Raw genomic sequence first — 14,507 nt, 5'->3', positions numbered from 1 at the left:
CTGGCAAGCTTGACAAAGATTATTACTTTTATTCCTTGAAAAAAGGATGTTGCAACTCTTTAACACATTGACAAGGATACCTTAGGAAAGGTGTCCAAGTCTTTTATGTCAGACATCTAAATAATCTAATTTCACATCAGAAAGAAAGTAATTTTGTGAATTTAAATACGTATTAGAAAGAAAACCATGTTGAACACTGTTATCCTTAACAGGCTTATTTGTAGAATGAACAAACTTGTAAAAACCATCACTTTCCACTCCCTTCATAACCACCTCTTGTGTATGAAGATCTTTCACTTGACAATGCCTTGGAAAGAACTCTATAGAAACCTGATTATCCTATGTAAACTTCAACACATATAACACCCTTTTAGTGATACCAGGAACAAACAACAAATTATTCAACTTAAAGTTTTTGTGAGCAGAAACAAGGCTAGACTGACCACGAAAATGTATGGGTAAAGTATTATCATTCCTAACCTGCATTGAGAAATCATTCGTTAGATGATGTGATGCACCTGAATCAGAGTACCATGAATTATCATCTACAACCTCTGGAGTTGCAATGAGAGCTTGAGGTCTTGCTTGTGGTGAATAAGATGTTTGAGATTGATAAGGTACTGCCACTTGAGGAACCATGTGCACAACACCTTGCTACTGTGAGGTAACAGACCTGGAAATGTACTAAGAAGAAATAGAATTAAATGGCATCATAGGAGTATTGATTTAAGGAATAACCTGAGTGTAGCTATGTGGAATAGTAGGCATGGGTGAATAATAAAGAGTAGTAAATGGAGGAATAGTTGTAAGATTGGCCTGACTGGTGGAATACTTCCTATCCCCACTAGAGTTGGTCCTGGAACTATCATTCCTTGTAGACTCGATCTTAAAACTCATATCAATTCTATAATAGCAATGTTCCACCAAATGTCTCATCCTACCGCAGAGCTGACATTGCGGCCGAGAGGACATACCTCGACCTCTGCCCCTATTGTTGTCCCTACTGAACTTCCCAGACTCAGAATAACCACTGGACTGCCCATACACTGTGGCAATATTAGCAGAATTCAAGTTCACACCAGATCCAGACACATCATTTTGAGCCAAATGAGCAGAAGCCATTATATTACTAGACATGTTAGTTTGCCTAGCATCAGCATCAAGAAGGACAGTGCTGATAGCATAAACATTAGAAGAAATCGAACCAGCGGTTAATACAGTAATTATCGAATCGTATTCAGCTGGCAGATCGTTAAGGATGGTTGTCACATGCTCATGCCCAGAAATAACCTCACCACAATTTGCTAAGTTATCACAGATTGGTTTAATTTTTAGCAAGTATTCTCTCATGCTAATCTCATCATTCTTTTGAGAATGAAGAAGTCTGTTGAAGTACATAAGACGAGAGGTTGTTTTACCACTATAGAGTCTATGTAATGTATTCCATATCTCATATGCAGTATTAAGACCTATAAGATGAGGTAAAACATTCTCACTAACAGTAGAGAGAAGTTAGGTAGACAAAGTTCCATCTTGTTCCTCAAACGCCTCAAACTCCAGATTCACAATAAACTGATAGTTATGTACTAAGGTGGGGGTGTAATTTTATTGTCCATATACTTTTGCAATCTGTGAGTTTTTATAGTCAACACTAGCTGATGTCACAATAGATAATTGTGGTCATCAAGAAAAACATTGATTTTCTTAGAGGCAAAGAACCTATAAGGATTGTTTATAGAGACATTGGTAACAATATCAGTATCTCCTATTGCACCAGAAGAAAACCAAACAGAACAAACCAAAAACAAAGAGCAGAACACAAATCTTAACCAAGGCACAAGAGCAGCAGAAGAAATGCAGCAAAAACAAGATCAATCAGCAAAAGCAATCATCAATTTGAACAGCAGCAAGATGAGAAGATAAAAAAACGGAAACAAGAACACTAGAAATCAGAGAAGAGCACACGAAGCGAGAGGCAACAAATCAGAAGCCGAAAGAGAAGTAATCAACAAATTGAAGAGATAAAACCTGATAACTGATGAACGTAGATCTGCAGAAAAACGGACTGATGAAAGATCGATCGACCAATCGATACAACAGCCGAACACCTGAAATTGGGAGAAACTCGAGCAGGAAGCAAAAACTACCGAGGAATGAACAAAAGACAAGCACGACCTCACCGGAGATTGACTGGAAAAAGCTCTGATACCATGTCTGAAAGTCTCACTGATGAATAAACTCAGATGAACAGAGCAAGTGAAAGAGAAAAAGTAGAGAAGAGCTGTTAACCAAGAAATATTAAGTAATGAACATTTAAACTTATATAGGCCTTACAATTGTAACGGCCCAAGTAACAGAATAACCACCAGGTATAACAAACTTATAAAAAATGTATATGATAAGTCTATTCTAACATTTCCCTGGTTTTCTTCTCTTCTGACATTCGAACCTCATCAACGGAAAGAACACCAAGCTTAAGCAAACAGAAATTAAACAAACGTATATGATAAGTCTACTCTAACACAACATACCTTCCCCTACACATAACACCATCGTTAAATATTTGTATATAGATCATCATATAAAACAAAAAGCAGAATCTGAGGTATGCGATCCTTCGTCTAAAGTCTAAAACTAAAATAATGAAGGATGAAACATCTTTACAGTTATATTTCTCCTATTAACTCTGTTTTCCTTTTGTTCAGTTCCTCTCCAACTAACTGCGCAGCGTTAACTGGACTCCCTTTTAAGACTTAAGTTCATTGCATGGTAATTGGAATTCGGACAAAGAGTCAGTCTGATTTCTGCAGCTGCACGTACTTCTGTACGGATCCAGGATCCAAGATCAAAGGCCCTTGACCTGGAATGTGCCTAGTGATCCTAGATCAAAGTGGTGCAGTGGTGTTATGTGCCTAGTGATCGAAATGGAATGGCGCATTGGCTTGTGCTTGATGGGGTGCGTAGAACCGAGCCTTTCAAGGCGTGGTGGTAACTTGTGCAGTGGTTTCTTCTCTGTGCAGGGCTATTTCTTTCTGGTTAGACCTGATGGAAGCTGGTGAATGTCGTGCATGCTTATGGTGTTGGTTTTTGTCGTGTTTAGAGGGAACTGTGTTCTGATGTTGCTAGTCGGTATGGTTGATCTCTAAAGCTACTGGTTTCTTCTTTAGCTGCTCTGTTTGTTATGTTGGCCTTGTCTTTGTCGGTTAAGGTTGATAACCAATCAAAATTTCTTGGTAGGTTTTTGTGGCCTTAGTTATCTTTCCAAGGTTGGGTTGGAGCATCGTTGTCAAGTCATGCAGCCGTATTTTGTCCTTCATCAAGATGGTGTTGGCTTTATTTTGTACTGCTCGGTTTTTTCTGTGTTGGTTGTAGACAGGATGTACCAAGGGGTGCTGAGGTGCGGTCGCACCCCTAGAAATTTAAAATTCCCTTATATTTTAGATATTTTTTTGTATTTTATATGAATTATTTAATTTTGCACATCATAAAATTTTATAATTTTGTATGTTTGTATCCCTGACACAAATTTCTACGTCCATCCCTGGTTGTAGAGATGATGATTGTGTTAAATCTTTCAGAGTGTCAGTTGAAGGGGCTTGTTGTGACGTTAATAGACACTCAGTCACGCAAAGCCTCACCTAAACTGAAGGGGTTACCACAAGCAGCCAAGACCAAATGACTAATACCAAGCTTGAGTGTAGAAAACCCTGCTGTTACTCGTCTATCGAACTCAACCAACAACACAGTTTGATAAGGGGACTAAGCATACAGATAATTTAAAAGCAGACCATATTACTAGTAAACTAAAGAAAATACTAGGTTACTACCCTACCTCCCCCTTACCCCATTACATATGGGAATAGGGTTTTGTTGTTGTTGTTGTTGATTGATAGTATTTAGAACTAAATAATTTAATGGAATGTTTCTTTATAGGTAACCAAAAATATCGCATGTTTCAACAAAACCAAAGGCTTTTCAGCCAAGGAAAGTTGGCAAATTTAGAGCATATATATTAGGGTCGCCTTTTTTTTAGTATAAACTAGGTCCTGCCATAACACGTGAAAAGTTGAATTAAGGATAAATACCCCCAAAACGAGAACCATATAGTAGGAAAACAAAAATGGAGGAAACTAAGCTAAGGCTTGTTTTCCTCTTTTCTGTCACCCTAATTCCAAAAATATGGGCAAACATTGCTGAATTTGATGATTTTTGGAAGCAACGTCAAGAAGAAGAATGGAAGATTGCGTTGGCCTCTTATGAACCGACCCCAGAAAATGTCACGAATCACCTGAATTTTCATGTCAACAAGTAAAACTTTTTCTACCCTTTTCTTTTATCTCTATCTTCTTCTTCTTCTTTTTACATATATTATCTCGGACAACATGTTGCAGGGTTCTTGATAAAGAAAGGGCCAATCAAACCATAGAATTTAAAGGTGTTATAAATAACAGCACGAGAAGATCCTTACGAGGTAAACACAAAAGGTACAAAGGTCCGTGTATGAAAACCAATCCAATTGATAGATGTTGGCGGTGCAAGAATAATTGGGCTAAGAACCGAAAAAGATTGGCAAAATGTGTGCTTGGTTTCGGCTACAAAGCTCGTGGTGGAGTGAATGGAGAATATTATTTAGTGACTGATAATTCTGATGATGATGTTGTAAATCCTAAGCCAGGGACTTTACGTCATGCTGTGATTCAAATGAGACCTTTGTGGATCATTTTTGCTCATGATATGCACATCAAATTGTCGAAAGAGCTATTAGTTCAAAGTGATATGACAATTGATGGTCGTGGAGCAAATATTCATATCGCATATGGATGTGGTATCACACTCCAATTTGTGCACAATGTCATCATCCACAACATTCATATTCATCATATTATTACATGTCAAGGTGGCCTAGTCAGAGACTCCACAGAACATTTCGGTTTACGAACAGTCGCTGATGGAGATGGAATTTCCATCTTTGGATCATCAAATATCTGGCTCGATCATATTTCAATGTCCGAGTGTCAGGATGGACTCATTGACGCAATACAAGGTTCCACTGCCATCACCATCTCGAACTGTCATTTCACCCATCATGACCATGTAAGTTTTACTTTAAAATACTCACCATGCTACGCATTTCGCTACCCAATTTTCAACTAAATATTTTCGAAATTTTCTTTTAGGTGATCTTGTTGGGCGGAAGCGAAGCATTCGAAAAAGATTATTATATGCAAGTCACACTCGCATTCAACCATTTTGGTAAGGAATTGGTACAAAGAATGCCTAGATGTCGATGGGGATTCTTTCATGTCGTCAATAATGACTACACTCACTGGAAAATGTATGCCATTGGTGGTAGTGCACATCCTACCATTGTTAGCCAAGGCAATAGGTTCATTGCTCCAAATGACCCCAATGCTAAAGAGGTAAAGAAAATATAATTAAATAGTAGATAAAATCCATTTATTTTGTATATGTGATTGTACCATTAATTTGTTTTTTGTTCATACATTTCTACAGATAACTAACAGGAACTATGCACCAGAATCAGAATGGAAGCATTGGTTATGGACATCAGAAGGAGATTTGCTCATGAACGGGGCCTTCTTCAGAACTTCTGGGACACCTCCAACTTCTGGTTTCAAATTTAAGAGGAAGGAAATTATCAAAGCCAAGCCCTCAACATTCGTTAGAAGACTAACTCGTTTTGCAGGGGCACTTAAATGCAAAGAAGGATCCAAGTGCTAAAAGGAACTCTTAGTTCTATGAACATCTACATCCTTTTTCTTCTTTCTTGACTCATAAGAAAAAATCTCCTGTGTAAAATGTTAACATGACCTGGGTTAACATGATATATATAAATGGAATAAATGTATTTTTCTTAAATTTAATAAAAATAATTCTTAAAATCTAAAATGATATTAAAGTTGGAAAATTAAAAGTTTAGGAAGGTTGTTTGGTTTAAATTAGGTGAAAAGAAGGGTAAAATTAGACCAATAATCCAAGCGTAATAATTATTTGGGAAATTAAAAAATCAACTCAAACATTAATTTGCAATCTACGACATTTGTTACAGTGAAGGGCAAATTCGTCACACTCACTTGGCGAGTTTGTCCATATATTATTTTTAATTGACCCAGGTTTATGTGTCCCATGAGGTCTAATTGTTTAATATATTTCTCTAAACTCGTCATGCCCACATGAAGAATTACTTTAAAATATATTAATTTTTTTGTAATTAAAATGATATATAATAATTATAAATTTAATTGTTTTTAATCATGAAACTCGTCATGTGGGCGTGACGAGTTCTGTTTAAATTTAAAATTATAGTTGTTAACTGAACAACGTTAGGCAACGAGTAAAATTTTAAATTTCGTTGAAACTCTTCATGCGGGATGACGAGCTTTAAAGTGCTTTTACTAATTAAAAATTATTTCATTTAGTTTGTAAATGTTTTCATGTTCATATCATTTTTTAAAAAAAAAAATCATGTTCATCATTTAAAATTTATTCATCTTCATATCATTTTAAAAAAAATTCATGTTCATCATTTAAAATTTATTCATGTTCATATCATTTACTCGTCAAGAACAATTTTTTGGTATAAATAAATATTTTCATGTTCATATCATTTAAAAAAAATCTTTAAGTAATAATTAAAAAATATATTAAATTTTGACAAATTTAATAATTTCATTTATTTTGTAAATACTTTATCACAAACTAATAATTAAAATTTACTTTTCTAAATACAATCACTAATAATAATAAATTTACTTATATTTTCTTAATTCTTGATGATGTCGAGGAGTGGTTAAATGATAATGACTTGGGGCTCAGCGATTTCTTTGTGGCCGTATATCTTGTGTTCTTTTGTATTTGTTTCTTGTTGATCTGATGTAGTGTACATCAGTCCACCACTTTGATTTCCACCTTCGAGTGATAATGATGGAGAATTTAAGGTATTTGATGTCATCATTGACGTCATTGACTCAAAATACATACCAAAATCACTAGATGATTGAGCATATAGAAAGTATCTCATGGACCCGCAGTTTCTGTCGAAGGTGGTCGAGAGAATGACACTATATCTCATTCCAGTCGAATCTCAATTGAAGCCTGATATGGAGGATAAATATCGTAACTTGCTTGAGATGCAAAATAATCCGCAGAAGAAGAAGAAGATGATGTTGATAATGATTTCTTGACATTTGCATATTTTGCCTTCATTTTTTTCCATTCGACCCTATATACTGGCATTGTTAAATATGGTTTCCCATTTGCTTCATAATTTTAGAGATAGAGAGATATTGTGGAATTAAAATCATCTAGTACAAGCTCAGAAAGAAATGGTACATATAAATGCCTCTCATTCCATTGTTGTATATATGCAACATGCTTTCTCAGTCAATTCCTTTTATGCTTCCCACGTCCATCAATTTTGTTTAGTTCGTCCATGTCAAATATTTGCATTGGAACCGACTGATGGGACACAAACTATCGCAACACGTTATCCGTGACATGGATTTCAATAACGGTGAAATGAAGTAACAGTGTTACGGTACACCACATGTGCTCTCCTTCAATAAAGAATAGTGTTAGACACCGTTGGATATCCGACTCATAATATGAAATCCAATTAAATTGTAAACATACTACATTAGTATTGACAAGTGTCGTTTTACTGTCAAAATAATTTCGGCTTCTTAAAAATAAATAAATAAATAAAGAGTAGAGTAGGGAAACAGGGTTCGTCCACAAGGACTTTGGTGTTTCTAATTAAGTGAATTTTCTGATTTAGAAAAGGATGAGATAAGGTAAAGTTTTGGATGAGATTAAATAGGGGGTTTAAAAGTTGTTTTTTAAATAATAATAATAATTAAATAAAATAAAATAATTAATTAAATAATTTAAAGAGATTGAGATAAAGATAAACTTATAGTGAAATTAGACTCGAACTTCAGCTTTGCCTCAATTACTGTTGATCCTCAGAATAGATTTTTACTTCGTTATTTGTCGGTTACAGTCTATAGGGCCCAACCCCTGTAACTTGTTTTTCTCTCTTGTGAACCGATAAACCAAAATATATTTTTGATATCAGTCATTTACGGATACTAACTATGACTATCGTCGTTAGCACCAACCTATTTTATAGATCTGGAAAAACCCATCTCGAACTATGTTGTCTCAATAAGAATCTAGCCCGATCTCAATTTCCCTTAGCGGATCGCCGCTAAGTGTGTTCACAATAAGCAAACTTGCTACCAATTGATTCTCCCTCCTAACTGTAAATCAGAAAAACTTTCGAACCAACGTCGACTTTTTGATTAACAAGTGTTTTGATTTTAAAAAGATAGGTCGATTACCAATCTTATTCCTCTAGAAAATTGAGAAAATAACTCAAAGTTATTTTAGTGTTTTTTAATCCTCATAATAGGGATTGAGTCATCGCTTCAGCCCTTGGCTATAGAGAAATTAGATAAGTATGGCAATCATACCTAGCATTTTTGAAAATAAAAATAAAACAAAGAAAAATTTTGAAAAAGAAAAGAAAAACTTTTATTAAAATAAGAGAAAGAAGAAGAATGATTTCTGAATGTGTTTCTAGGCTTACCCTGAGATGATATTTGTAGCCTTTAAAATCCTAAAAATAAGGAAAATATAATTCCTAAAATAAAGAGAATTCCTAATGAAAATACTTAAACTATTTAAACTAAAATACTAAAAACAAAGATAAGATAAAATATAATATAATATTTAAACTAATATCCTAAAAACATGAGTTTAACTCAAATTCGAATTGCAGAAACGTTCGACTGATCCATTCGTCCTTCTAGAAGCGTTGGCTGAATCTTTTAGAAGGTGTTGACTCATCGCCTCGTCAATTGTGTCATGCCCACTAATCCAGTCTTGATTCCGAAAATAAAAGAAATGCATAATTCTGTCCTTTTAGTGCAATTTCCAGAATCTATTGTCCTGCATAGAAAATGAATCAAAACTAAAAAAATCAACCACAAAAACTAATAATTAAGGAGCAATTTAAAGTCAAAATAATAACTAAATAAAACACCTATCAAGTACAAATAAAAATAAATTCTCATAATTTAAAAGTTATACAAAAATTTTAGAATATTTATTGCATGTCTACCGACGATATCAATCCTCATTCGTACATCAATTTTCGTCGCATCAGCCAACTTTGCATCAGTAATTCTATGTCGCCATCTAAACAACATAATAAATACAAACTGTAACACCTCCAACCCGTATCCGACCCGAATACGAGTCATATGTGTCACATTGACTTTTCAAAACTTTTACTTTTTCCAAAAGAATGAATTTGCTAACTTTTATTAATCCAAAATACATAATTTACACAAAAATTTAAATTAAAGAGTTTACAAAACTTATCAAATCTTATACAATTCAAATCTTTGAACTACATGCCAACTAGATTTTATACAATAAAATACATATTATTTATTTCTCTTCTGATCTGACCTTCGGTAAGGAGAAATTGACCTGTCTTGCTCCTCATCGATCTATAAGCTCGTCGAAACCTATGTGTGAAACACTCACACGCTAAGTCGTTGACTTAGTGAGACATGTAAAGATATAATGTAAATTATCACTAATTAACAAAATATGTATATATCATGTAACACAAAACAATAATTGTATGCATACATAAATTATCATCAACATGATTATCATTACTTATATTATTATCTCTACTTCCTTTTTATCATATTAACATCTACTTAATAATGCATGAACATTTCACAATTCATATCATAATATAATACAACCAATTCATATACATGCACACATATCATTATTTATTCCAGTCACATTCTTGTCATTATCACTATCATTAATCTATTTATACATATAATTTGTTCTTAACCTTTGAAGTATTTCATACTATATCTTTCACAAACAAATCATATAACATCATACATGATTTCGTTATGTTATTTCTTTGTTTAGCCCATGCATACTCTTGAGAACTTAAGATATGCGAGTACATAGATGTTGTACACAATGTTATCACCACAGCTCGTATAAATCCCACTAGGGGCGCGTAGAATTTGTCCTGAATGACCACTATGTTCCGAAGGACCATTTAGAACCCTGGACTCTTGGCATGCCAACTATACCTATAGCTCTCATAACACATAACATGGGCATTATATTTTTTATCATTTCACATATTCACATAGGCATATCGTTTACTTTCACGCATCACATTACTTCTCACATTTACTTGTATTCTTTTTCATATAACTCATAGTCATGGATCTTATCTCATAAATATATATTCCCAGCCACATGATCTCATATAATTCTTATCGTTTCTTATACAATCACATAATTCCATCATATCATTTAACATATCTTATTACGTTGACATGTATTCACATAATTCATCTAACAGACATAGCCTATCATGTAACATTCTAAGACAATCACATCATTTATCACACATACATACATTCACATAAATCATATATAGAAATGTACTTACCTCCAAACTTACGCATGGACTCAAGTACATCTATGCATCATATCCCTATATGTTTATATTCACATATTTATGAAACCTAGTATCGGAATTAGACTTATCACAAGTATTAATTCCATAACATACTTACACTTATCATCATGTACTCACCTGGGTCTCAATGGACACTACCAAACTCTTGTTCTCTTGAGAATCTTACTCTGACGATATATCCGAACTTTGCTTCCTATCGATATCTACACAAATACGCGATTAATGAATGACGAGATTCAAATTACTTGATATGATTCATATCAATATAAACTAATTAAAACTCTTATTTCAACTTTCCAATTTTAGTGGTATCGGTACCACCCTCACGGAACCAATACCTCTATGCTAGGGTACCGATACCCTACCTTGATATCGATACCAAAATTAACTTCGATGTTCGCCCTGTATCGATACCCTCCATATAGGTACCGATACTTCTTCCATAGGGTATCGATATTGTTCATACAGGTACTGATACCCCTTGCATCATATCCTCGTAAATTGTCTTGTAGTATCGGTACCCACTCAACCGGTACCGATACCCCCTTGCCCAGAAAATGCTTCTTAGCTCGAAATTTCCATCACTTTACCTCAAACTCTAACTATTTACCTCTCGTCATGCCCTTAAACTTATCAATACACATGTAAGCCTTCTTTAAACACTATAACACTTCATTAGCTTCAATATCTCACTATAACTCCTAAATCAAAGAATTTCATCAAACTTTCAATGTGTTCTAAATTCATTTCTAATGCTCTAAACTTCTTAATTCTTCTAATGACAATTCAAATTCATCAATAAAACTTCAAAAAGCTCTTTATATCAAAATTTCATTTCTAAATCCTTAATTAAATTTCCTTTCTAATTCTTTCTTCTTAAAGTTTTAAGCTTATATAAGCTTTCCATAAGCTTATATAACACCCAAAGAATCAAAACCCACTTAGAAATTCAAGAAATCAACAACTAAAATCAAACTCACCTTGAGATGGAACCAACGGGAGAAAGAAGAAGACAAGAGAAAAATAGCTTCCAGAAAAATATCCCCAAAACCCACGTGTTTCACTGTTGAGTTAATCGAATGACGAAATTGGCCAAGAGGGGGGTGAATTGGCAATAAAAATTTTGTGGAAGCTTTTGCAGAAAATTGAAAATAATTGCACAGCGATTTACAGTGGTTCGACTTTCTCAAACAAAGTCTACGTCCACTACCTTAGCTATCCACACTAAGGATTTTCCAACAAATTCACTAATTTGTTCTTTCTTTTGAGGCCAAAGAGATAACCTTACAATTCCCTCAAGAGTATACCCCAACTCTTGAGAACACTCTTTTCTCAAAGAGAAGATTACAAATTTGCAAACTTACAAGAAAACCTCACAAGGTAAGATGTTTGCACAATTCTAGAACAAAGAAAAGAACACTCAAAGATGAATACAACTGAGCACAAAAAGTGTTCTTGAAAGCAAAATGAATATTGAATGAAAATGGGCTTGAAATGCTCAAACTTGAGGTTTGATGCTTTCTCTTTGATTCTCTCTTGATTCTAGTTGCTTGATATTTCTTGTTGTTGATCAATGGCTTCTAAGCTTGCTTAAATACACCTTGGATCACTTCTGAACGTTGGGGATAATTAGAGAAGATATTATAGCCGTTTTAGTGTGAAAACATTTAATAAAACAGCTTGGACAGTGGGGGGAATCGGTTCCCTCTCATAGGGAATCGGTTCCCTAAGTGTAAAATTCAAATATTTCGACCGTTGAACAGGGGGGAATCGGTACCCCCTTGGGGGGAATCGGTTCCCTCCGAGCATTCTGGAAATCTCGGAGCCAAACCATTCAGGGGGGAATCGGTTCCTCCTATGGGGGGGAATCGGTTCCCTCCGAGCATTCTGGAAATCTCGGAGCCAAACCATTCAGGGGGGAATCGGTTCCTCCTATGGGGGGAAATCGGTTCCCTCCGAGCATTCTGGAAATCTCGGAGCCAAACCATTCAGGGGGGAATCGGTTCCTCCTATGGGGGGGAATCGGTTCCCTCTGAGTAATCTGGAATTTTTGACTTTGAATTGGTTCGAAATACTTTATAAAATATTTTGAAATTGTTTTATGATTAAAACTTAATTTTACACTTAAGTAAGGATCAAAAATGATTTTTGAAATATTTGGAGTAATGTTTTGATATTCGAATATACTTAGAAAATCATTTGGAAAATCTTAAAATCCATTTAACTTAATTTGTTATATCGAAATATTAAAATGTTTCAACATTCACTCTATATAAAGGAATCAAAAAATCCTTTAAGCTGAAAAGACTAAATTACCCCTTTAATTCATCCATCTTTTCTATTTAATCCAATATTAAAATTCTTTACTTAAGTCCCTAAACTTTTAACTTATTTCAAAATTGAGCACCAAATTTCCAAAATTTACATTTTAGTCACTGACCTGGTTATTGGGATATTACACAAACTAACAACTACATTATTAATTCAAAATTTCTAAACATATTAATTAATAATATAATTTACTAAAACATAAATTTAAGAAATTACCTTGCAGCTAGAGGAAACTCAATTGGAGTTATTGTTATTGGCGTCAAAATGGAAAGCGATTCCATGCCCATGATTGTAATAAGACTAAACAACCAGTTACATCCACTTTTGACCCATTGTCACGATTATAGCCTTGTAAAGTTCATGGTATTGAAACGTCAAAATCGCAGAACTCCAACTATAATGAAGACACTCACTAAAATTTTCCATTATCGAAAGATACTAAGTGTGCACCAAATTCCTGAATTTATCTAGTAACAATATCTCTTCAATCAGTTGGAGAAGATATGCTCGGGTTGCGTACATGACCTCTTGCTTGGTAGAATGCTAACCACTTGAGATACACTATCCAACCCCGCCTTTTGTATCCGAAATACATCTAACATTTTTCAGTGGCATATTTCCTAATAATCACTTGCAAATCTCATCTCGCTTATAATTGTTATGTCTTACCAATGCTGCACGATTTATTGGAACACCAAGTTGGTAAGCCCCATTTTCCAAAGTAATCGTCGCTTCACCACTAGAAAAATGAAAAATATGAGTTTTGAATCTCAAACGTTCAATCAATGTTGAAATTAGTACATATATCACCCTAAACCCACGAAGAAATGTGACAAGATATAATCCAGATTGTTATAGATAAATAACAATTCGCATGTGGCTTATCATTTTCCATTCATCGACGACGAATACCTTGTTCATCTTCCTATAATTTAAATTTAAACAATTAATAAAATTTTCAAAACAACAACATTAATATTTGACAACGCATCGTTTTAATTGCCAAATAATTTATGCCTTAATCTCAATAAAAATAAAATATAAATAAGTAGAATAGAGAGAGTAAGGGTCAATCCGCAAGGAATATTAAAATTGTTGATGAATTGATCTTGCTTTTGGGGTTAGGCGTGAATTGCAAAAGAAAGTAAAAAATGGGGGTTGTTTGAAGAATTAAAGAAAGTAAAAATTGAAAGAAAGTAAAGTTGAAATAAAAATCTAATTGTAAAAATCAGCCTTCGGCTTTCACTTTGCCTCAAATTCTATCGATCATCGAAATAAATCTTAGCTTCGGATTTACGTCGGTTACAATCTATAGGGTCCAACCCCTATAACTTGTTTTTCTCTCAATTAAACAGACAATCCAAAACAATCTTTGATTGTAAGTCCTTATGTGGACCAATCACGACAATCGTTATTAGAGCCAACTCGATTTAAAAGCTTTAGAAAAATCAGACTCGGATAGTGTCTTACTTAGAATCGAATCCAATCTCAATTTCCCTTAGCGGACCGCCGCTAAGTGTTTTCATATGAAGTCAAATGTGCTACAAGTCAATTCTTCCTCCTAACTATTAATCAAAAACACTATCAATCCAATGTGCATTTTTTGAAAAGAAAATGTTAT

General features: G+C 34.2%; 1 protein-coding gene across 1 annotated transcript; it reads left to right on the top strand.

Annotated features, from left to right (window-relative positions):
* Positions 1–4,120: 4,120 nt before the first annotated feature.
* Positions 4,121–5,850, top strand: LOC120157967 (pectate lyase-like). Its single transcript, XM_039168921.1, has 4 exons — positions 4,121–4,308; positions 4,392–5,094; positions 5,178–5,420; positions 5,515–5,850. The coding sequence occupies exons 1-4, from the start codon at positions 4,121–4,123 to the stop codon at positions 5,740–5,742; spliced, it is 1,362 nt and encodes a 453-aa protein (XP_039024852.1). The 3' UTR covers positions 5,743–5,850.
* Positions 5,851–14,507: the final 8,657 nt, after the last annotated feature.

The sequence above is a fragment of the Hibiscus syriacus genome, unplaced genomic scaffold (assembly GCF_006381635.1).
Source record: "Hibiscus syriacus cultivar Baekdansim isolate YM2019G1 unplaced genomic scaffold, ASM638163v2 tig00002840_pilon, whole genome shotgun sequence".
NCBI classification, from domain to species: Eukaryota; Viridiplantae; Streptophyta; class Magnoliopsida; order Malvales; family Malvaceae; genus Hibiscus; species Hibiscus syriacus.
This window is presented reverse-complemented; position numbering and strand designations above follow the sequence as displayed.